At 51.4% G+C, this 20984-nt stretch overlaps 6 protein-coding genes across 6 annotated transcripts; 1 reads left to right on the forward strand and 5 right to left on the reverse strand.

The window, feature by feature from the left end:
- Positions 1-502: 502 nt before the first annotated feature.
- On the reverse strand, positions 503-742 carry Z519_10835 (uncharacterized protein; the record flags this gene model as incomplete). Its single annotated transcript, XM_016768550.1, has 1 exon — positions 503-742. One exon carries the CDS (start codon positions 740-742, stop codon positions 503-505), a length of 240 nt encoding a protein of 79 aa, XP_016615457.1.
- Positions 743-1426: 684 nt separating this feature from the next.
- Z519_10836 (uncharacterized protein) lies at positions 1427-6588 on the forward strand (the record flags this gene model as incomplete). The annotated part of the gene is made up of 11 exons (XM_016768551.1): positions 1427-1841; positions 1911-2106; positions 2158-3710; positions 3837-3856; positions 4376-4412; positions 4463-5365; positions 5418-5466; positions 5512-5694; positions 5744-5889; positions 5940-6489; positions 6546-6588. The coding sequence occupies 11 exons, from the start codon at positions 1427-1429 to the stop codon at positions 6586-6588; spliced, it is 4095 nt and encodes a 1364-aa protein (XP_016615458.1).
- A 2942-nt stretch (positions 6589-9530) lies between these two features.
- On the reverse strand, positions 9531-9809 carry Z519_10837 (uncharacterized protein; the record flags this gene model as incomplete). The annotated part of the gene is made up of 1 exon (XM_016768552.1): positions 9531-9809. The coding sequence occupies one exon, from the start codon at positions 9807-9809 to the stop codon at positions 9531-9533; it is 279 nt and encodes a 92-aa protein (XP_016615459.1).
- A 2476-nt stretch (positions 9810-12285) lies between these two features.
- Z519_10838 (uncharacterized protein) lies at positions 12286-12741 on the reverse strand (the record flags this gene model as incomplete). The annotated part of the gene is made up of 1 exon (XM_016768553.1): positions 12286-12741. The coding sequence occupies one exon, from the start codon at positions 12739-12741 to the stop codon at positions 12286-12288; it is 456 nt and encodes a 151-aa protein (XP_016615460.1).
- Positions 12742-15572: 2831 nt separating this feature from the next.
- On the reverse strand, positions 15573-16916 carry Z519_10839 (nitrite reductase, copper-containing; the record flags this gene model as incomplete). Its single annotated transcript, XM_016768554.1, has 1 exon — positions 15573-16916. One exon carries the CDS (start codon positions 16914-16916, stop codon positions 15573-15575), a length of 1344 nt encoding a protein of 447 aa, XP_016615461.1.
- Positions 16917-18358: 1442 nt separating this feature from the next.
- Positions 18359-18676, reverse strand: Z519_10840 (uncharacterized protein; the record flags this gene model as incomplete). The annotated part of the gene is made up of 1 exon (XM_016768555.1): positions 18359-18676. One exon carries the CDS (start codon positions 18674-18676, stop codon positions 18359-18361), a length of 318 nt encoding a protein of 105 aa, XP_016615462.1.
- Positions 18677-20984: the final 2308 nt, after the last annotated feature.

Genomic DNA, 20984 nt, shown 5'->3' on the forward strand with positions numbered 1-20984 from the left:
CAAGCGTTGCTTTTTGTCGAGCGCAGAAACACAGGCACAGTTCGTCTTGACGGAATCGGGACACGAATGGTTCTATTCTCGGAAATTTGAATCTCGATCTTCAGTCAAGTTCATATATGATCTTTCGCGTTCCCACCTCACCTGTTCCAGCACTTGTAACGCCGTCCCATGCCACGCGATCCAGAACGCTTTTCAAGATAGTTGTACAACTGGCTCACCAACTGGCTTTCTTGACACCAGGTATATTCCCTTCCAGCGCATTCATCCGGAATTGGAACTGTAGGAGCATAACGTAGTTAGTATAAAGTTTCAGGTCATCTCCCAACCAACGCTTTCATCTTGTATGCAGGGAAGCGAAATGGTTTCGTGTCGCATCGCTTCAAGAGACCGTTCGAGAAACTTACCCTGCCCATCCTGAACTTCCTCAAAACACTCCTGGCTACACCGCCCATTATACACCGGTTCTTTATCTGTGTGGGCCGCGTGTAGCAGTGCATGCTTCTCAACTCGAATTGTGCCTTTGTTCGTACCCAGTCCGGGAGGGAGGTGTTACGGACGAGGTACCGAAGAGCTTGCCTAGATTATTCAATTCCGTGTTAGTGTATAGAGATTGTATGTCATGTGCTGGTGTGTACCTCTGCGGTTCAAACTGCTCAAACGTCTTCCGTTTTGTGTGGTCGCGGATGATTTTGGAGTTGATGAAGCAGCCCAGGTCGAGCTTCTTTGCGCGGAACTGCGCCATCGCGGGGGAACAGGTGGGTGGCAGCTATCAGATCTGTGTGTAATTCGAAGGACTTGATGACTGTAAGGTGGGAGAGGCCCCGACACCGGCTGGCGAGAGTAAGATTGTTCACCTTCGCATTGGGGCTGGAAGAATCAAAGAGTCTGCGCAGCTACCGAGTGTCCATGTCCTGATTGGCGGATTCACCGGGTCACGAGCGCGACGTCTTTTCAAATGACAGTCACGCGTCTTTTCTCAGATCGACGACGAGACCGTAGAGCATTCCTTGAGCATTCTTCCCTTCTGTCCGAATCACACACATGAAGAACAGTGCGTAGCTAACGCTTATGTGACTCATCTGTGTAAGCACTCCAGCTTCTGAGATCTCGCAAACGACGGCACCGGTCCGCCGGAACCATCAAGCACATCAATGCGCTTATCCAGACAAGCAACACGAGCCCTCGGTGACTCACGAGAAGTCGCAATCCCGTGTCGAAGGAGTTGCAGCTTCACCCACGGCCCCAATTCACTTCCCTCTACGGAGACAGCCAAAGTAGCTCGAGTTCTTTCCCCTCGCATAAAACAGTGTCCAGAGTAACAATGTAGGACAACTTTTCGACAGCTTCTCTCCGAAAAGGACATTTTCTGCTTTCCGTCAGGTTTTCCTAATCCTGCCGAAGCACTATCTCCCGGCGTTGGTCTGCCATGCCCAAACTATCGAAAATAGGTCTATCTACGTCCTCGTTACGGGATGGAACTATTGTCGTCACAAGCCAGCAAAGCCGTTTCCATGTAGATGCTGTGGATGCACCAACATCAAAGGATATCGATGTCAAAGATCTGACGCTCTCCGTGGGAGGGCGAGACTTGTTGGACCACGCTCATCTGCGCATTGTGGAAGGCGTGCACTACGTTCTAGCGGGGCGGAATGGGACTGGAAAAAGCTCGCTGTTACGAGCATTAGCGGAACGACGAGTGCCTGGCGTCCCTCGCAATTTGCGTTTGCTCTTGCTTGGTCAGATACGGGTCAGCTCCGATGTACTGGCAGAATCCGATGAGACCGAGAGCGACACTCTCAAAGTTCTTGAACATGTCACAAGAAGTGACCGACGCAGAGAGCGTGCCCTCCAGGATGCCCACCGCATGTTCTCTCTCACCGATGACATGTCGTCTTTCTAACATAATCTAGGTCTTGCCGCTGTACTAGAGGACAAAGCCCACTCCAACAAGATTGTTACGACGGTTCGCTCGCTTCAACTTGAGCAGGCAAAACAAGAGTTGGCTGAAGCTCGGCTTATAGCAGCGCGACGAAGTGGTGCTCGAGGACTCAAGGCCCGTCAGGTGCTCATAGAGAGGGAGAAGGAGGTGCAGGAAGCGCAGAAACGGTAATGCCATCCGCTTAGTCGGCACAGCGATTTTTACTTACGCCGAGCAAGCTATGACGAAGCCGAGAGCGCCGAGGACGAACCAGAAGCTACGAGAATCGGCCTCGATATGCTGGAAGCGACACGGTTGGCATTGGAGGCCATGGATGCCGGTAGCACTGAGGCTCGTGCCCGTACGATCCTCCTCGGTCTACGCTTCTCCGAGGAACAAATCGAGAAACCTGTCAAGTCATTGTCTGGGGGATGGCAAACACGCTGTGACCTTGCATGCGCATTGATACAGAAGACAGATGTACTAATGCTTGACGAGCCCACGAATTTCCTTGACCTGCCCGCCATTGTTTGGCTCGAAAGATACATCACGAAGTCATTGGCCGCAACCACAGTGATCGTTGTTACGCACGACCGCGACTTCGCTGATGCAATTGCTGACGAGGTACTACTCGTTCGGCTAGCTCCCGCCAAAACATTGGAGGTTTTCAAGGGCAACTTGACAGAGTACGAATCCGAGAAGCGTCGACAAATTCGACGAATGACCAAAATGGCAGAAGCACAAGAACGGCAGACCGAACACATGAAAGAGACCATAGCCAAGAATGTCAAGGCTGCCAAACGGACGGGAGATGACAAGAAGCTGAAGCAAGCGGCGTCGCGAAGAAAGAAGCTGGAGGAACGGACAGGGCTCGAGGTTGGCCAACGTGGTGGCCGATTCAAGCTCAACCGCGACCTTGCGGGATGGCACAGTTCAAATCGCGATGGCATCGAGATCCCAGAGTTCGATCCCCCGATAACAATCACGCTGCCGGAGCAGCCAGAACCGCTGCGCCACACCGGGCCTCTGTTTAACTTCGACAGAGTATCATACACCTATCCCAAGTCGGGCGTCTGGACTTTGAAAGACATTGATCTGGCCATGCACCCTGGTGAACGGGTGGGACTGGCAGGTCTGAATGGGAGTGGAAAATCGACTCTGGTCAAGCTCTTGATGGGGGCAGCCACCGGTCAAGATCCACGACCAACGAAAGGCTCGATCACCGTGCATTCAAAGGCCAAATTCGCCTGCTACTCTCAACACGCAGTCGAGGAACTGGAAACAATCGGAAGGCGAGATCCGCAGAGGACAGCTTTGTCTCACTTGATGAAACTCCCGGGTTGGACCGGAGATGAGCAGGCAGCTCGAGGCACATTGGCCAAACTAGGTCTCCGGGGGAACACCGTGACAGACATTCCACTTGCAGCTCTATCTGGAGGACAACGGGTGCGCGTGGCACTGGCGGAGGTGTTTTGCAACTCTCCTCATCTGCTCGTCCTGGATGAAGTAACGACCCATCTGGACGCGGACACCATTGACGCACTGATCGAAGCCCTCAAACTATGGTTGGGTGCTCTTCTTGTCATCACTCACGATCGGCATTTTATGCGATGTGTGGTGGATCGAGAGAATCCAGTGAGGACAGAGGAGGAGGATGAAAGCAGCGAAGAGTCGGATTCTGATGCAGGTACGCCCGGGATGGTATACCACGTGCGGAAGGCTGGGCTTCGAAAACTAGAGAGGGGAATGCAGCAGTATGAAGAGATTGTGGCTAAGACGGTCGACAAGCTTGGTATCTAGAGGCGGCTGCTACCTCGCTACCTGCTGGAATTGCAGAAGGGATCGGCAGGTATCTGCAAGACCAGGCCTGGTGGTCGGCAGTCAGCCGTTAGACGACATACTAGGCTAACACGTGCAGCCTCAGCGCCTCTACAATTGGTGAGTCCTTGGCAGGGCGCCAGCAACCTGCTTCACTGCTTCTGCCTTCAACTGTCAATGCCATTGGCCTACAGGAGGACATCCTCCGTCAAGATGCAAGCAACTTGCGAGAGCTTCAAAGTTGACCTTCTGTTGCCGACGGTCAAGTTGGTACCACACACCAGCCCGTTTGTGCAATAAAAAGGTTGAGTATCCTTGGGCAACTTTCCCTTCTTTCCTTGCTTAGAATCCCACGGTCGGTCAAGATCAGCATTCGCTACACACACACATATATATACCTCCAAGTCTGCCTATCATGCATTGTCGTTGCTCGTGGCTATCATTGGCCCTGCCTCTGTTCTCCTGCCAGCGTGTACATGCCCAGGGCTCCAGTTCCCAACTCCTGGCATACACTGTTGCTGCCGGCTTTCCCACCAGTCTATTTCCCTCGTACTATATTCCCCCTTCGCCAACTCAAGAGGCAAGCCTTTTTTGTTCAAGGGTATCCCCAGGGGGTTTTTGCTGACACGCACTTTTCAGCCCCAACCCGTCCTTTTCGACCCAGCACTCAACTATAGTAAGTCCGATCGAAAACATATGATGTGCTCTTCGGTGCTGACGGGCCAGCTTTCCCCCTGGAGTTGACAAACCAGACGAATATCCCACAAGAAAGTGAAGACCCTATCTTCTACCCAACTCCTCTCTTTTCGGTCACAAACGGGAGTGCTATTGTGGCCAATGCCATCAGCCAAGTCAATGCCATTCTTGCCACAAACGCAACCAATTGCACCAAATGTCTCTCTGCATTGGAAGTTGGCCAATATGTGGCCCAGCGGGTCCCTGCCATGGTTCCAGATTTGCTGGTCCAGTTGTGCATCAGCAGCGGATTCATGTCCAACACTAGCTGTCATGAAAATTACGATGCCGAAAACTTCGGAGCTGTCTATACCCAAGTTCTCGCCTTGGGGAACATGTCTGGATCGGACGGCGAGTACCTTTGCAACTTTTTGAGCGGCAGTTTCTGTCCTCGTCCGTTCACTCTTCCCTCGAATACAACGGGGTATTTCGGCCCCAAGCCTAGCAATGTCACAGTACCGAAACCCAGCGGCAAGAGAGTCAAAGTCGTCCATCTGAGCGATTTCCATATCGATCCAAGATACGACGTCGGTTCGGAAGCAAACTGCTCGAGTGGCCTGTGTTGTCGTTCCAACAACCCCAAAAGTGCTTCCGGTCACCTGGAGATACCCTCGCCCTTGTACGGGTCGTTCAGGTGCGACAGCCCATACTTCCTTCTCACGTCCGCGCTGGAATCTATCGGACCTCTGACTGGCACGACTTTCAATAATCAAACTGAGAACGACCAGTTCGCCTGGGGCATCTACACGGGCGATCTAGTTTCTCATGAATCTCAGAACGAACTGTCTAATAACTACACCCAATACGCCGAATTCTCGATTTACCACATGATCAAATCTTACATCCCTAGCGGACCCATCTTCGCCGTGCTTGGGAATCATGATAGCAACCCTGGTAAGAATAAACAAACCCCTTGCAAAGAGAGACATGACTGAGGGGGATACAGATGGCATTGATTCTCCGCACAGCTTGCCAGGAAATCTGGGTCAGCAACAGTAGGTCGATCACCCGATTTATGGATTCCTCTGACTTAGCGCCAGGTCATGGAACTGGAATCACGTTGCCTCGCTGTGGCAGCAAAACAACTGGATCGACGCACAGACCGCAAACGAGGCACGCATGCATTATGGCGCTTACAGTATCAATCATCCAAAGTACCCAAAGTTGAGGATCATTACTTTTAACACGGATTTCTGGTACCGAAGCAACCTGTTTAATTATATGTAGGCCTTGCTTCCCATCATACCGAAGGGAGTTCTCACTTTGGGGCAGCAATACCACAAATCCAGACAATAGTGGGATTTTCAAATTCGTTGCGCAAGAGCTCCAAGAAGCCGAGAGCAAAGGCGAACGCGTCTGGCTTCTTGGGCATGTCTTGTCAGGCTGGGATGGTTCCAATCCTCTTCCCAACCCGACAGGTAAGTAGGTACGAGAGCTTCCGTGGCGAGATTTCTAAGTGTCATTGCAGATCTCTTCTACCAAATTGTTGACCGATATTCGCCGCACGTGATTGCCGGTGTGTTCTTCGGCCACACCCATGAAGACCAGTTCTTCATCTACTACAGCAACAATGGCACGGCTCAAAATGCTGCCCACGCCGTCAATGTTGGCTGGATCGGGCCGAGTGTGACGCCTCTGACCAACCTGAACTCCGGCTATCGCATGTATGAAGTTGACACGGGAGATTTCTCCATTTACAACGCCTACACATACTACGCGAATGTGAGCGCGTTCCAGACTCTCGACCCTGCCCAGACCGGCCCCGTCTGGAAGTTTGAGTACTCCGCCAGGGACACGTACCCAGTGGGATGGCCTGAAGATGCGCCTCTGAACGCAACATACTGGCAGAAGGTCACCGAGGCCATGGCTGCAAATCATACTTTGGTGAGCATCCACAATACCTTGCAGGGAAAGATGAGCGTCAAGACCCCCAATTGCACCAGCACCGCCTGTGCGGAAGCGAGGATCTGTTACATGCGAAGCGCGAACGTCGCGCTGGGCAGACAATGCCCTCAAGGGTAAGCACCGGTGAGGAGGTCTTATCCGAACGCATCAGCTGACAGTTGTCCTACAGTTTCGGCTCCGTTCAGAGCCCTTTCACCGGCAAGAACTTCTAAAGGGCCCCGATGGAAGGACTTCCGTTGCATAATGTTACAAACATGCATGATCCCAGAGTGTACAGCTTACCATATACAGTGTGAGAATAACGATAACTGTCTTTTATAGTCCACGGAGTTCTCCATTTCAAGCCCTTCGTTTCCAGCATCGATCCACATCGCCAATTTGCTTGTCGCAGTACACTGAATGATGGTTTTTGTTTCCTTTTATCGTCATCCGTGAGCCAATTGACAGTTGGCTTATTCTCATACAACTCTTTAGTCCTCCATGCAGTTCTGGCATACGGAGCGATCAGGATGCCGTCCGGATCTCTCTTCTTCGGCAAGCTTTCGAGCTGTCGGAAAGTGTCTGTCGTTCTACGCTTCACATCGAATGCAAACGAAATCGCACAGACAGGGGTTCGCGAAGATATCACCTACAGAGAGCGAGATGGCCGGTCTTTCTCACTTGCAGGTGAACCGACCATCACATGCTCGTTCCATTAATTGTCTTCAGTCACACGGCGCGAGATGTAATAGTCTTTCGTCACCGTCACTACTTCACCGTCAACGGACTGGTATATAAACCACCCCTCTGTCCTTGGGAATGAAGCAGAATCTGTTCGATTATCAACTGCTTATGAAAACTCTAAAGCCTCCAGGAGCCTGAGACGATTGAGTAGACCCTCTTAGTACTCACCGATCCAAACTTAAAGAGGACGGCTCTGGGTCTTCAAATTCGAACCGACGAACACATCGTATGGAAATTCGACCGGCTGCAATCCTGGCCTCAACGAAAGCAAACAAGATTATGACTGCTCCCCCCCTCTCTATCACACCTCCCTCGATCCCCAGACACCCACACGACTGTTGCTTACCCTGATCATCCCGAACGGCACCGCCTCTCGCTCTCCAGTACATTTCATTTTCCGTCGAAGGAGATAAGAAGGAAATGTGCACCTCTGCTCCAACCAGGAAACACTGCCGTACATGCGGCGTCCACTTCGCGACCGACCACTATTTTGAGATCGAATGCGACGAATCCAAGCTGGCACGCCAACAACGAGGAGCAGCAGTTCGGCGCCAACAACAACCAGCCGGTGAGCCTGGCGAGGATGATCACACAGCGCGGGTGCAGGTGCGTGGCATAGGACTTTGTAAATCTGGTGTGAGAAGACAGAGGACCTGGGCGGACTGGAATAGAGATGCATGCGTTGCGTGCGGTGGCAAGGACGAAGGACGACCGTGAGGCTGATGTAGGAAGTTGAGGATTAAGGCTAGCCAGCTAGCCAGGGACGAGACGTTGCTCGTGCGAGGAGCATGGTCCCGAGAGGCATGGTGTGTCGGTGGTGGACCGTAGCCGCGTCGAACGATCGCATGAATGGGCGGAGCATGCGAGCGGAGATGGTGCATCTCACTCAGCACCGCTGGCTCTGGGCGTTTAGTGAAGGGCCGTTGAACACTGGATAAAACAATAAAGTTAGCCTGTAACAGCAGCAGCCATTTGCAGAGAGCTTCACTCGACCGCCGCCGTCGCCTATCGGCAACAAGAAAGCAAGAAAGAAAAGAAGGAGGCTACCTATCTTCACAAAGTGTAAAAGCTTCGGGGAAATCTGGTCCTACGAGGCCCAAAAGGGTAAATGCTCCAACAGGAATTGTCCCGGAACCGCAAAAACCCATGCAACTGAGGTCTGTGGTCTTGGGGAATGGCGGCATCATCCTGCAAAGGTGCTCCCAGTGGAATGGAGGAACTTCGAGCGTCCATGGCCGCAAGGTAGCCTGAAGCATGCTCTTCCACGCTACCTGCAGGGAACCATGGAGCCTCTTCATCCAAAACTGCCCAACCTCCCTAATGGGCGGCAATACGGGTTTTTGATGGGCTTCTGGGACCGTGGAAAGGGACTTCACTGCTCTGTAGTCAGACAGGCCGCGATAAACAAGAGTGGAATCCCTTGCTCGCGATCACGAGAATTTCATGACGGATGTCGATCTCGAACTCGAGAGGCGGCCCGGGGCGGTCAAAAAACCAGTTCTGAAGAACAACTGAAGAAGGCTCCCGGCGGTCCAGCTCAGGAGCGAGAAAAGCCAGGTGATTTCAATCCCTCGGGTCAGTCATGCCACCAAAGGCGAGATTTCAAACTGGCATTGGTGATGACAGTCCACTTCGACTGGCCATATTCGATTTCGCTCCTTTCCGTCCTCCACTGCGCCAACCACTGGACACGCTATGGGCGTTGTGTGGAGGATTCAGTCACCTGATGGGTGCTTTTCTCAAGAGCTAGAGGGAATAACAAAGATGGCGTTTGGGGTCGGTGCACATATTGTCTTTGCGGCGGGGGGAATATCATTAACAGGGTGGAAACTGTGAATTGAGAAAGAAGCAACCAGTCCTCAGGTACGCTTCGTGTTGTGAATGGGCCGAGGAGCGCATGGCAAGGTGACGGTCGTGCCGAGCCGGATAGCGGATGGGAACACAGGCTTCTGTATCTCAAAGTAGTCATCAGAGGCAGTTGTGTTACTGCATTCAGGCATCCTACTTATTTCTGCATCGCGGATTCTTTCTTTCAGTCAACGCCAAGGGCCGGGGACGACCTCTCTGAGAGAGAAGAGGCACGAGCGAAGCATAGATGGATTGAGTTTACAAGAAATGGCCCGAACGGAGTCTGTCGCCTTGCAAGAACTCCTGGTACCCGTGGCTCAGCCATCTCGCTTTGCGAATAGCCAGCCGTCACCTGGATTGCTGAACTGTACATGTACATTCCTCGCGGCCTGCCGCATTGTTTTGGTTTGGGTGAGTCTGCTGTTTCGATGCTCGGCAACGGTGCTCTGATCGAGACCATGAAACATGACTGGTAACAGAGACGATTTCCAGTCGTGGGTAATATGGTCTCCTCCGTAGCGCGATCCAATCATGACAAAGCAGAGAAAGAGTATTGTCATAAGAACCAGGGATGCCGGGAAGGCTAGCCACGCACAGCGAACGCTGCGCATATGTCCTGACGGTAGACAGTTCCGGGAGCTGGTGCCCCCAAGATCATGTTGCCCGATTGACGGATATGCGTAGTCATGGACTCTGCAACATTGGCGAAAATAGACCGCACACTGCCGCTGCTTCTGGCGCCGTTGTTGTAAAAGGCTTGAAGCACTCTGGAACCGTCAAATGCGTTGCTGTAAGGCGTGATCGAGCCGGTGAAGAAGGTATGCGCAAATTCGTTGATCGCACTCCACGAGGACTGATACATCGTCTAGGTGTATTTCAGTGGGACTGTGCTCGATGCGTTGAACGTGCCCGGGCATTCGTTAGGTTGGCCAACAAGACATATCGGAGTCACGTTCCAATGAGTGTCTTCGTTGATGTCGTAACCTTGGCTAATAAGAACATGACGTTGGTGCGATGAAAGGCAATCAACGTCCACTACGCTCGTCTCACCATTGTAGGATACCGAGAGCCAGAAGTCCTCGTCCATGGCATTTTCCGTAAGGATACCGTTCTTGACTTCCGCTGTGTAGGTCTTCACACAGGGATAAAGGTTGCACTCGGCAGTCCAGGGCTCTCTAAGGAGCTCGTATCTGAGGAAGTGAAAATCATGTCAATCACCGTGCTCGGTCCTTGTTGGGTTTGGGATTGTTTGCCGTCTTGTCCCTAGGACAGCAGAGGTCAGCAATTTGATCATATTATGTACTTGCCACATATCACCGTTCGCTGGTTGTTTCATAGAAGCGAAAAACGAGACAAAGCCAGGAAAGTTTACGTGAAAGTGGCAGAGTGCAGCCTTCGCACAGCGTTCTTACCATGATGAGCCAAGCATTGTTGGAGTTCATTGGCACAATCCCCACCCCAGAGTCGAAGGCTCCCGTAGTGGCTGACAGGCCGGACGGCAAACTTGCATTGAGCGCTGGGTAATTGGTATCCGTGTAATCGTCGTTTGATGTACCATTATAGGTTATGTTACAAGGAATAAGCTGCGGGTTCGGGGTTAGTTCGAATAGATCCCGAAAGACAGTTGAAACATCAAGAAGGAACGGCTGAGCAGTAAAGCGAGAGACAAAAGGGACACAGGCTACAATTGAACTCACTATAAGTTGATGCGTGATATTATAGTACAAAAGCCAGCGGTGTGATAGGGACGTGTAAAGGTGCAATTTCCCGTAGATCAAGTTACAGGTACAGTAGGAGGGTTGGCATTATATACACCGGCGTCGATGGCGGATTGCATGTCCACCCGGACTGTGGATTGGTCGGCACTGATATATTGGCCCATTGCCCCGTATAGGATTGCTCGAGGCAAAGTAGCACTGTCCGTCTGATCGATGACACCGCAGCTGTGATACCGCAGGATTCGCCGAGTGCATGGCTCAACTGCCAGTGCCAGCAGCGTGACGGCGGCAGCTATGGACGCACCAACATGGCGATGGCGTGTCACCAGGAGTAAGTGATAAAGGTCCCCATGGACCTCGACTTGCTATGTCATATGTTTCTAGATCTAACAACGGACGCTGCTACTTGAACCAAGTGAACTTCAAGTGGCTGAGACCTTCAGCAGTGACCGGAAGTATTGCTATCTTCAACACGACCACAACCACAGCGATGATTGCATTGACGGAGATACCGTAGGACCAGTGTGGCAAGGGAAGACCGTGCCGTGGATATAGGATGGCTACAATGATAAGAAGCATGGAAACGGCTGGATCTCAAGCCACCAAAACGATAGGACATGTCTCTTGCGTCGAGGATCAGTCGAAGCTTCTGGAGGAGGCTCAGATATTAATTTCGGCTTATCCGTCCCATCACTGTCGCGAATATTAGCTTGACGTTGTGGAACCGCTTTGCGAGGGATTGTTGTTGTGACAACGGGGGGTTCGTCGGTGTGGAGATGCTCAGTCTCCAGAAGGTACTGATGTCTTGATGATGAGGCTACCATGGCCAGTAAGTCGCCCGTGGGAAGTCACCTTTGTTAAATACAGGAATATAGATTCTCCAAATCGGCAAAGCTGGGGCAGCCTGACAAACTGAACTTTGGACGCAGTTGATGCTAACGGAAGACAGCGAGGTAAGTTGCTCTCAACAGTCCCGTAAATGCGAACCTATGCCATCTGGCCATGTAAATTCCCAGGGGCTCATAACTACGTGTGCCCGCCGGCAAAGGAAAGCGAAGGGGGATACGTTTACGTGCCGCTAGTAAGGACTAGGCGACAAGAAGGTGAGCTGTATTATTCAAGCTATCCATAGATACATCGTAAATAGGGGCCGTTTAAAGCGGCACCGTTAGAGTACCCAGTAAGTAAAAATGGCTCACAGCTCACCCCAGATTGGGACAAGAATGATGCCGCTTGTGCTCACCCTCATGTCAGCCCCATAGTGGGGTGCTTGGACCAAGTCAGGGGAACGGCGGTAGTATTTTAATGGACCCACCGACTACCCTCACGCGTGGAATCCACCCCGACGACAAGAAGCATGCAGCCAATGGGACATATTGAGAAGACAGTTCCCTCGCCGCTTACATACGAATGATACTCTATAGACTTGCTGAGGCATATACTGACTCTTGCTACCCGATTCAGGGTTAATCGAAGTTGTGACGGTACGAAGTTGGTTTGAAAAATAGGGGTCCTGAGAGGCAGTACGTCTAAAGCACTCTTGACCAAACTTCACACTCCAAGGCAGTAGCCCTGCTCTGTGTGTTTTAATCTTACTGTGGTCGCCTTTGCTTGCCTCTCTCATACCGCTTGCAGCCGTCCTGGCACGTCCTTGTTTGAGATCCTCTCGTCCAGTCCGTGAAAAAGTAATGCAAGCGACAATTCCTTCCATAGAGGCGTCTTCTTTTCCCGAGTTACCCACGCCGTCAGGAATAGCAATATGATGCCGACAGTCTCTACCATCAAGGGCAGCACCAACCAGACCCATCTGATCTCAACATAGAGTACCTGCCGCCCAGGGTGGCCAGTGACCTTCTCGCCGAGTTGCTGCAGCATGAGATGTGCCAGACTGGCCGAAACGCCTTCCAATATGTCGGGCACTTTGAGAAACGAGATCATGTGCTCAGCAACGTCCGATGACGTTGAATCTGACCTCGTAGTCTCCAGCGGTCCTGGGAAATGGGAATCGCCATTGCCCTCGTATATCCAAGAAGTAGTCTGGTTGCCCGCCAACACTCTCGCTATCGAGGAAAACATGTCGAAATACACAGCAGATTCGGACTCTGGAAAGCAAAACGCAAAGTTGTGGCCGTCAACCAAAGAGCCGTAAGGATCTCCTTGAGTAGTGGCAAGATTGAGAGAGGCCTCATAACATCAAACTACCTCCAGCACGCAAAGAGTCCTGCGGTAGTACGGGATCTACTGGAAGCCTGTACGAGAATTGGGCGAGATTGTATGTTGCTAAAATTTGGATATTTGGCGTTCCTCGAGTGACTGATATATTGTAATCTCGAAGGCTGAAGGTAAGGGCACACTCTTGTGCCCAGTCGACAGACAGAGGTGTCCATGGGTTTCCTGTGAGTGACACGAAGCCCATAACAAGCAAAGGATTGTCCATATCTAAGTATCTTGTTGGAAAGGGTACAGTGATATTTTGGACGGAAATAGTCCACGCCTGGAAAGGAATATCTGTCCTGTTGTATATTGTACTCTGACCACTGTTCCCCATTACTCGAGCCGTTATAGGAGTCAAGATCCGGCTTCCATCAGGAAACTCAACGTAGCATCGTGATGCCTTGGTCTGGAAATCAAAGTGTGAGAGTGAGGCTTCATTATCACACCCTCGCATGACGACTTGTGATGTGACATTCTGACATTTTCTACGCCATATGACCGAGCTGAATGGATCCCACGTGCAATTTCCTTAAGGACACGTGGGAATACGGCCAAAAGCACTAACAAGCGCCCAAATACCTTGGTTGACGGCATTGTTCAAGTCAGCGGTCGAGGGAAGGAAATTGGCCTTCGAAACCTGATTGGTTATGGCCGGGGAGGCATTGTAGACATCTTTCGCTCGATAGCCCACGAGGTGTTGCATAAAAGGTTCAAAAGCTAGAGAGAAGATTGTGATGATGGCGCCGACTGAAGCGAGAGAACAGACAGCTGGAGTGGTGAGAAGCTTGATGGATCCTGAGGGGCTCGACTGGCATCATCAAACAACTGTATATCTCGCAAGCGTCGCTGTTGAAGCAGCCAGGGCCATTTCAATTGGCCAACCATTGCCGCCACGGCGAACAACAATGATGGTTTCGACGCTGTTGACAGAACAGACACGAATGTGTTCAGAATAAGACCTCTGGTGAAAGATGGAGTTTGACGATGGTTGAAAACAGCTAAGAGAGTGATTAGCGGTAACAAACAGACAACGCTAAATCCGACGGCTGAGATCTTCGAGAACCAGCTGTCAAGCAGAAGACGGGAGAGTCTGGAAGTGAAATTGAGTCTCTCGGGAAATTGCGGCCGTTTGGCGCTACGGAAGGTCCATGCATTGATATTCGCAGGTTTCCATCGACGTCTTTTGCGTCCGGCATCCGGTATTTGAGAAGATGTACCTGCTGAAGCAGGGTTCTCGGATTGCGTCGCTGGAACTCCAGGCTGTGAGCTCGAGGAATCAGTCGGGCTCGAACCTGTTTCGGTCACTGCGTTGAGGCTCATAATGAAAGATTTTCATCGGCAGTAGGAGATATCTCTGAGACTGAACCGTGACTAGCCAGCGGAAAGATTGGCCTCAGCCTGATGGTACATATGCAGCTCACCGACCGCCAATTGCTTCCAACCCGCTTTTAGACCCCAGGTCGTCAACTAAGTTGCCTAACCTATCAAGCAACCGTTCAATAGAATAGCGCGGGCAGTGCATCCGTCCCATTGTTGGTTGGAGGCATGAGCGGCAATTCGTAAAAGGGCTTTGCATCCCTCTAATACTGAGCGCCTTTGAAGAATCAGGCGAGTTGTGTTCCTCCGAAGTGCGCCAGTGTGGTAGGATCACTCTGTTCTGTAAGTTTTGTAAGTCTCAGGCTACCGAGTACAGCAGTCTCCATGCTAACCCATTGTCCCGGAACTTGCACGGCGATACTTCGCAGTCGTCCATACCGGTAATTCCCGCTGCGAGTACTGACTGACATGGACGGGAGTGAGGAAGTGACAATCACGCGTCTGAAAGCAGAGCATGCAGCGCTGGCTGAAAGGATTCAATTAGTGGAGATGAGAGAGCTAGAGCGACAGAGACAGAGGGAGAAAGGCCGACCGGGATAAGACGTGAAATGCGTATATGGAGTACCACTATCGGCTGTGACGAGGCGACATTGCTAGTAGAAACTAGCAATACAGAAAAATCGCCATGTCATTAACTTGGTACCTTCTGATTTTGATACTGATGTACTAATTATGAAAAACTATTGGCCCTGTTATTATGAGCCGCGCACTAGGTACGTAGTACAGGAGCAACTGGGACGCCCTAACCCCTTCGTGATTGCCAATGAACAACTCAAGGAGATGGTCGCGAATTACATACGCCAGCAAGATGCATCTTGACGCCCGCGAGAAAGAAAGGTAGAGAATGGAAAAAGAAAAGCGCACCGGCCGAGTCCTCGGCGATCATCAACTGCGCGCTGGCGTCCCCGACCAGAATGTTGTCAAGCATTGCGGTGATCGATGCATTTCAAACTCGCGCCGCCGAGTCGGAAGAGGACCGCCGCGTGGCACTGCCCTCGTCGGATTGGTTTTCTCGTCGGAGAAAGGTCCGGTAGTCCGAGATACTCAGGTTGAGCGAGCGCGTTGCCGACGACGCTTTGGAAGATGTTGCTGGGGTCGTTGCTGGAGAGCTCGAACCGTCGAGCTACAACGTGTATACAACGTCTTGCATATTTTTATATTTTCGTCATTGAAGATTCACAACCAACATCCTCTTCGAACATGTCTTCCTTTTGTCGTCGAAAGAACCTCTCAACCGTGCGCTCCGTCGACAATGCCGTGTGCTTATGATATTTTAGTTCGAGGTCCAGACCTTGCGGTAGAAGAGAACAGATTTATTAGGCATGCAACTTGCACCCGACACACGGCGCAGGAGGTTGCACGCTCTGGTACACGTCAGGTCTTGACTTTCCCGATACATTCAAGTAGCCGACGCCGCCCTTGTCCAGACGGAAAATGGCATGGTCAACCAAGGTCATGGTACCAGGCACAAGCATATGCATGTCCACAATGGTGGCTCCGCCCGGGGGAACACTCAAAGTCGAGACAAATTGCCCTGGTGGGCTCACAACATCGCCGTCTCGATAGGCCCGCCTGAAGTTGCCCCCGATCACATGGAACGCACTCGTCAAATTGGGTCCAGCGTTCCCAAAGAAGATGCGCACCGTATCGTTCACGTTCGCTTTCAGTGGCTTTTCTCGGGTCATGGCCGACTCACTCCCGTTAAAGACGACGACATCTGGCTCTTCACGCAGGGAGTTGGGGTACGAAAATTCAACCTGGGATGATTTTTTGCCGTTGTCGTCCACCTCGGGCGGCTCATGGTACCACTCACTCTGCATCACATAGTACTCTTTATCCACAGGCGGAAGATCGCGCTCTGCCGGCTGAACATACATCAGTCCATACATTCCATTGGCGATATGGACAGGCACCGGTGCGGCGGCGCAATGGTATACGAAGAGTCCGGGACATAGGAGCTTGAATCTCGCTGTCTTGGTCTGGTTTTCCTCGGCCGTCGTCACTGCCGACCCACCTCCGGGCCCCAGAAAAGCATGGCAGTCAATGTTATGTGGCATTCCGCTTTCGTCCTCGTTGGTAAGTGCCACTTCCACGACATCGCCTACGCGTGCGCGGATAAAGGGTCCCGGAACCTGATTGTTGAACGTCCACTGTTCGTACTTGTATGCGCCTGTCAATTGGGCTTTCCGGGTGGTTGTTGTCAATTTCACCTTGAGAATCACGGGATAATTACGGGTGATTGGGGGAGGTACATTCGGTGCACTGGTCAGCACAGCTTCTTCCACCGGCAGTTGGGCTAGATCCAAAGATTCCTGTTCCAGTTTCCCATAGAGGTCCACCACGTGAGTCTTATTCTCGTACGCGATCGGTGTAGTAGGGGTTATTGGGGCCGTATGCGGGACGAGTCGCTTATCGTAGCTGCGGACGGGGATGTGATTGCGTGTCTGGGGTTTGATATCTGGATGGTGAGGGGCTTCCGCCAGGGCAGTGTTGTGAGAGATCAACCACCAGAGGCCGGCGGCTCCGGAGACGGCCACCAACGGGCCCACTGAATATCGTTTCAAGCCCGCTGACTGGGTTTGTGTTGTCCGTCCCACACCAAGTACGTTCAACTTGACAATACTCCAGCACCTCCTGACCAATCGTCCCGGATTGGTCATCGTGGGGACTGCGCTTGACCAAAGTGTACAGATGATGTGGAGGACGTGATGGGCGTGCTTGAGGTTTTGAATCCTCGAACTTCGAACCGGAAGGGTTTATAATCATGGCAGGTTGCACCCCTCATTCAGAACCTGGCGTGGCATGATGGTTGCGTAACAGATATAGCCATGTTTGTTGTATCTCCGAGGGAGCTCCCCATGATTTATTTAGGCTCTAACCGAGGAAGAAGTGTGATAGTATTCCATCGCTGGCTACAGTATTAAGGGGAGGTGCACACACTTGTAATTTGTCATAGCAAACTACCTCCACGCACCTATCTAGCACGCCCACTGCCCATGGGGTTGCCACTTCCTCCGGTGCCGCCTATGATGAACGGCGCTGCGTATGGTGTAACTCCACAGTCAATAGGTATCATGTAGCCTGGGATCCAATTCGATTTGGGACATGCAGGCTCCAAATGCTCCAACGGAATCGAGTATTGGTTCTAACTTCATTAAAAGGAGGTGAGAGTCGAGAGTCAGTCGAGCGAGGAGTTCAGGACGAAGATCAAGAACGAGGGTGAGTGAGGTGGATGAGTTTGAAGGTGAGAAGGGGGGATAAAAGCAGCACCAACGCAGTACGTTGCACGTGAACCCTGACTAGGTTTTTATGTGACCGGTAGGACTGCCAAGAGATGTAAAGACCGTCAATACTGGTACTCGGCCGAAGGTCTCGGACTAGTGTCGATACCTACAGTGTAAATTGCGCGATAGTATATAGTCGGACAGGCCCTCAGGCTCTATTACAATATATTATGTCCTCCATTGAGCCCCAAGGCGACATACGCTCTATACACGATTGTGAATGCTACGGCGGTTCGGTCACTCTTGCTTTGAGATCCCCAGGAGAGTGCGAGAAGGGCGTCGGTTTGGCGAGGAAGTTCTGGGCTCTGTCGTGGATGACGCATATCCTCTTCCGTGATCTGCCAAGAAGCCTTCCAGGGTAGTTTCAACGTTAAGGGAGCAGGCGTTACTCCAACGGCCTACATTTCCAAGATCCTACCGGCAAATTCTAAGCCACCAGACATACCTGGCAGGATTGGTGAAGTCTGTTGCCAAGCTCGAATTTTACCTTACCAGAAGGATGGTCGACCCGAATCGTAAAATGTGGTGCCTTCCTACTTTGCTCGTACCTACAAGCGTCTTAATATTACCAAGTACATCACATGCCTTGAAGTAGGTTCACTAGATCAAAACAGAAGACGGTGGAGACAAAAATGTCAATTGCTGAAAAGGAATGCGGCGGACCTTCATAAAAGAATGAGTGAAGGCTTCCTGACATGCTTCAGCCACGCCACATCTGTAACTGTGACTGCCCGTGTTGCGCAAGTCATCCTCCGCAGATATAGAATAGGGCTGCATACCACGCCGCGACTTCGCCCTTTTTGCCACAATTATAGCAATCAGGAATGGCCCCCTTCCGTGCGAATATAGCCTCCATGCCGTCCGAAAATGGCGTCCCTCAAGAATTCCTGGTCATGGGTTTGGAGGCCCGCCTTCACGAAATCGAGGAAGCTGTAGTGGCGGCTACACTGGGAACAGTGTTCTGATCCTTTCACAAAGCGACAAGTGAAGTCTGGAAGGTTCCCCTTCTCAATGCCAAGCAGCTCTTCCGTTGGCCTTGCATCGTCAGCAGGCGTCTTGAGGAGCAGCACGTGGTCTGGTGACTCTTTGAGGAGTTCCGCTTTCGCGGCATCGAATTGCTCTTTAGAGACAATCATGATGATTTAGGTGAGATAGTGGAGAGACGAGTGCTGGAGAGACGGGTGTTGAACTCACATTTATTTACACCGATGCTGCTGATATGGGTCATCACTTCAAACACATTACCCTACACCCTTAAGGTGGATTTTGTCAATGCTGCCGCGTAGGGGGATGAACCTGACCAACTATGGGTAGGTAGATAATTACTCCAAAGAATTAACAATTGCATTGAAGCCAACATATCTTCATTCATTCTTGTCAATACGTCTGTTGCCCACACCATCATTTTCAACAAAAGTTGCAGGATGACCCATTCTGACCTGTTACGATCGCCTCAGCAACGTGTCGCCAACAAGAATTTGTCACTTTGGAAGAGACCCTGCATGCCTCCTAGTATTAGGCAAGAACTCAGGCGAAAACCAGCGCTGGTGCGCGTTCATGGATACCAGCGAATGTGTGGGTAATAATGTAAGGAAGGGCGGGAACTGAGCTGGCTGAGGCTGCGGTGTGGTGCGCCGTTTTCCATGCTACTTAAGAACACCCACATGTCAGTCACTCTCTCTGTCCAGTGCTACCATCAGGTAAAACTGACGTCGCTGGAGTTGAACGCAACAACTGCCCCGTTTTCCGCTTTGATCTCAGGCATTGTTTCTGTTGACAGGGTTGCGAGAGCACCACTGGGGCAAACCACCTGAGACGCTAGGCGCTTCACCAACTGCGCAAACTGCCTCAACCTCGTTGTTCCTGCAGACCTGTGATAGGATGGCGACGGAATAGGAGGTTTCAGGAATGCTCTTATTGTTACAGGCCAATATATATATAAACAGGCAGAGTCTCTCCGAATAGCCAGGGGGACAGAACACAATCAACCAGACAGGTCCACAGCTCAACCTTCGTACAACATACTACCTAGGTAACTTTTCTCCACTTACCACGACGTTAATGATGGCGCCTTCGATAGAGACGGAACATTAGCTAAATTCTTTGGACGGGTTCCTTTCGTGGGTTTCGTGGTAGCAGGAATACATGTTTGGGCAGGCAATGAGGTATGTGCATTTGCCGACATTAGCTCAAACCACCAATCTCATACTAAGCCATTACTAGGAGCACGCCAAACGAGCCGTCGCCCTCTGTGCCAATTCGAGCGTCGCTTGTGATGGAATTCTCATTTGCGCATGGTTAGGCGGCCCCCTCGGCGGCGCCAAGTGCTAGCCTTACTACGCCTCTCGCGATCCTACTGGAAACTCAAATCGCCTGGACATCAAGGACCCGCGCTTTCAAGCACAGTTTGAGGAGGCTACCATCGGATGATACCTCTACGAGACGCGTCGGAATACCCTGGTAGCGGGAACGGCCGAATATCTCCCCTCGTTCCTTAGTACCCAAGCCGGAAATATCACTGTGCAAGCGATGGGGGTGATTGCCTCCAGTTTTGGCGCAGAGGCTACGGGAACATTGACGCGAACTTACCGCCTATTGGTTGCTGAAAAAGTACGTGATCTCTTCTAAACTACCGCACAGCACCTTCCTGACATATGCAGAGTTGCGGATGCCTTGAACAATGGTAGTCTTACCAGTGAATGAACTGCAACTGATAGAAAAGTCAAAGAGCTGTAAGCTATGTGGGAAGTAGTTGATTCTTACCACGGTTACGGACTCGGATGGCGACACGAGGCCGGATCTTCGATTTCTGACTCGGGATGAAGGTTCACGTGCGATATAATATCAGCAGTGATGCCGGAGAAGACGAGGATAGCAAAGGTAATACGTGATGACCTCAGAGAGCCTATCCCAAGCGGCTTAGTCCCGATTGTGGAGGAAAAAGGCTTTTTTTGTTTGGCTATGGTCGGTCACAAACGAGGTATACAGGGCACTCGAATCTGATTCATTGTGTATGAGGAGGACGGAAGATTACTTCCTGTATTAACTCTGTGGGCGGGCTGCTTCGAGCGCAGAGAGCGTCTAGCGAGGACAGTCTTCGACTCCTCTCCTGGGATTCGTGAACAACATCAAGAGTAGTCCATATCATCACAGTGAGTCCATCGGGTTAAGTAGTGCACATGCTCGTCAATCAATATCTCATCAAAATTTCAGGAGATACTTCATTTAGCTGCCTCCTCGAGACCTAACTGCTGTTCTACTCTCCCTGAGATTACGGGGTTGGTGAAAGCAAAACTGCAGCACATGCCACCTCGAAAGACCCAACCGCAGCGTTGCAAACGACGGTAGTGGCCGGAGCCGACGCTCTAAGAGTTGCACCCCAGGTCGATGTCCTTAGAGGGTCTTACCAGCCGAAAATCCTGTCGAGAGACCAATCTTGACAAG

This window comes from Cladophialophora bantiana (assembly GCF_000835475.1).
Source record: "Cladophialophora bantiana CBS 173.52 unplaced genomic scaffold supercont1.19, whole genome shotgun sequence".
Taxonomy (NCBI): domain Eukaryota; kingdom Fungi; phylum Ascomycota; class Eurotiomycetes; order Chaetothyriales; family Herpotrichiellaceae; genus Cladophialophora; species Cladophialophora bantiana.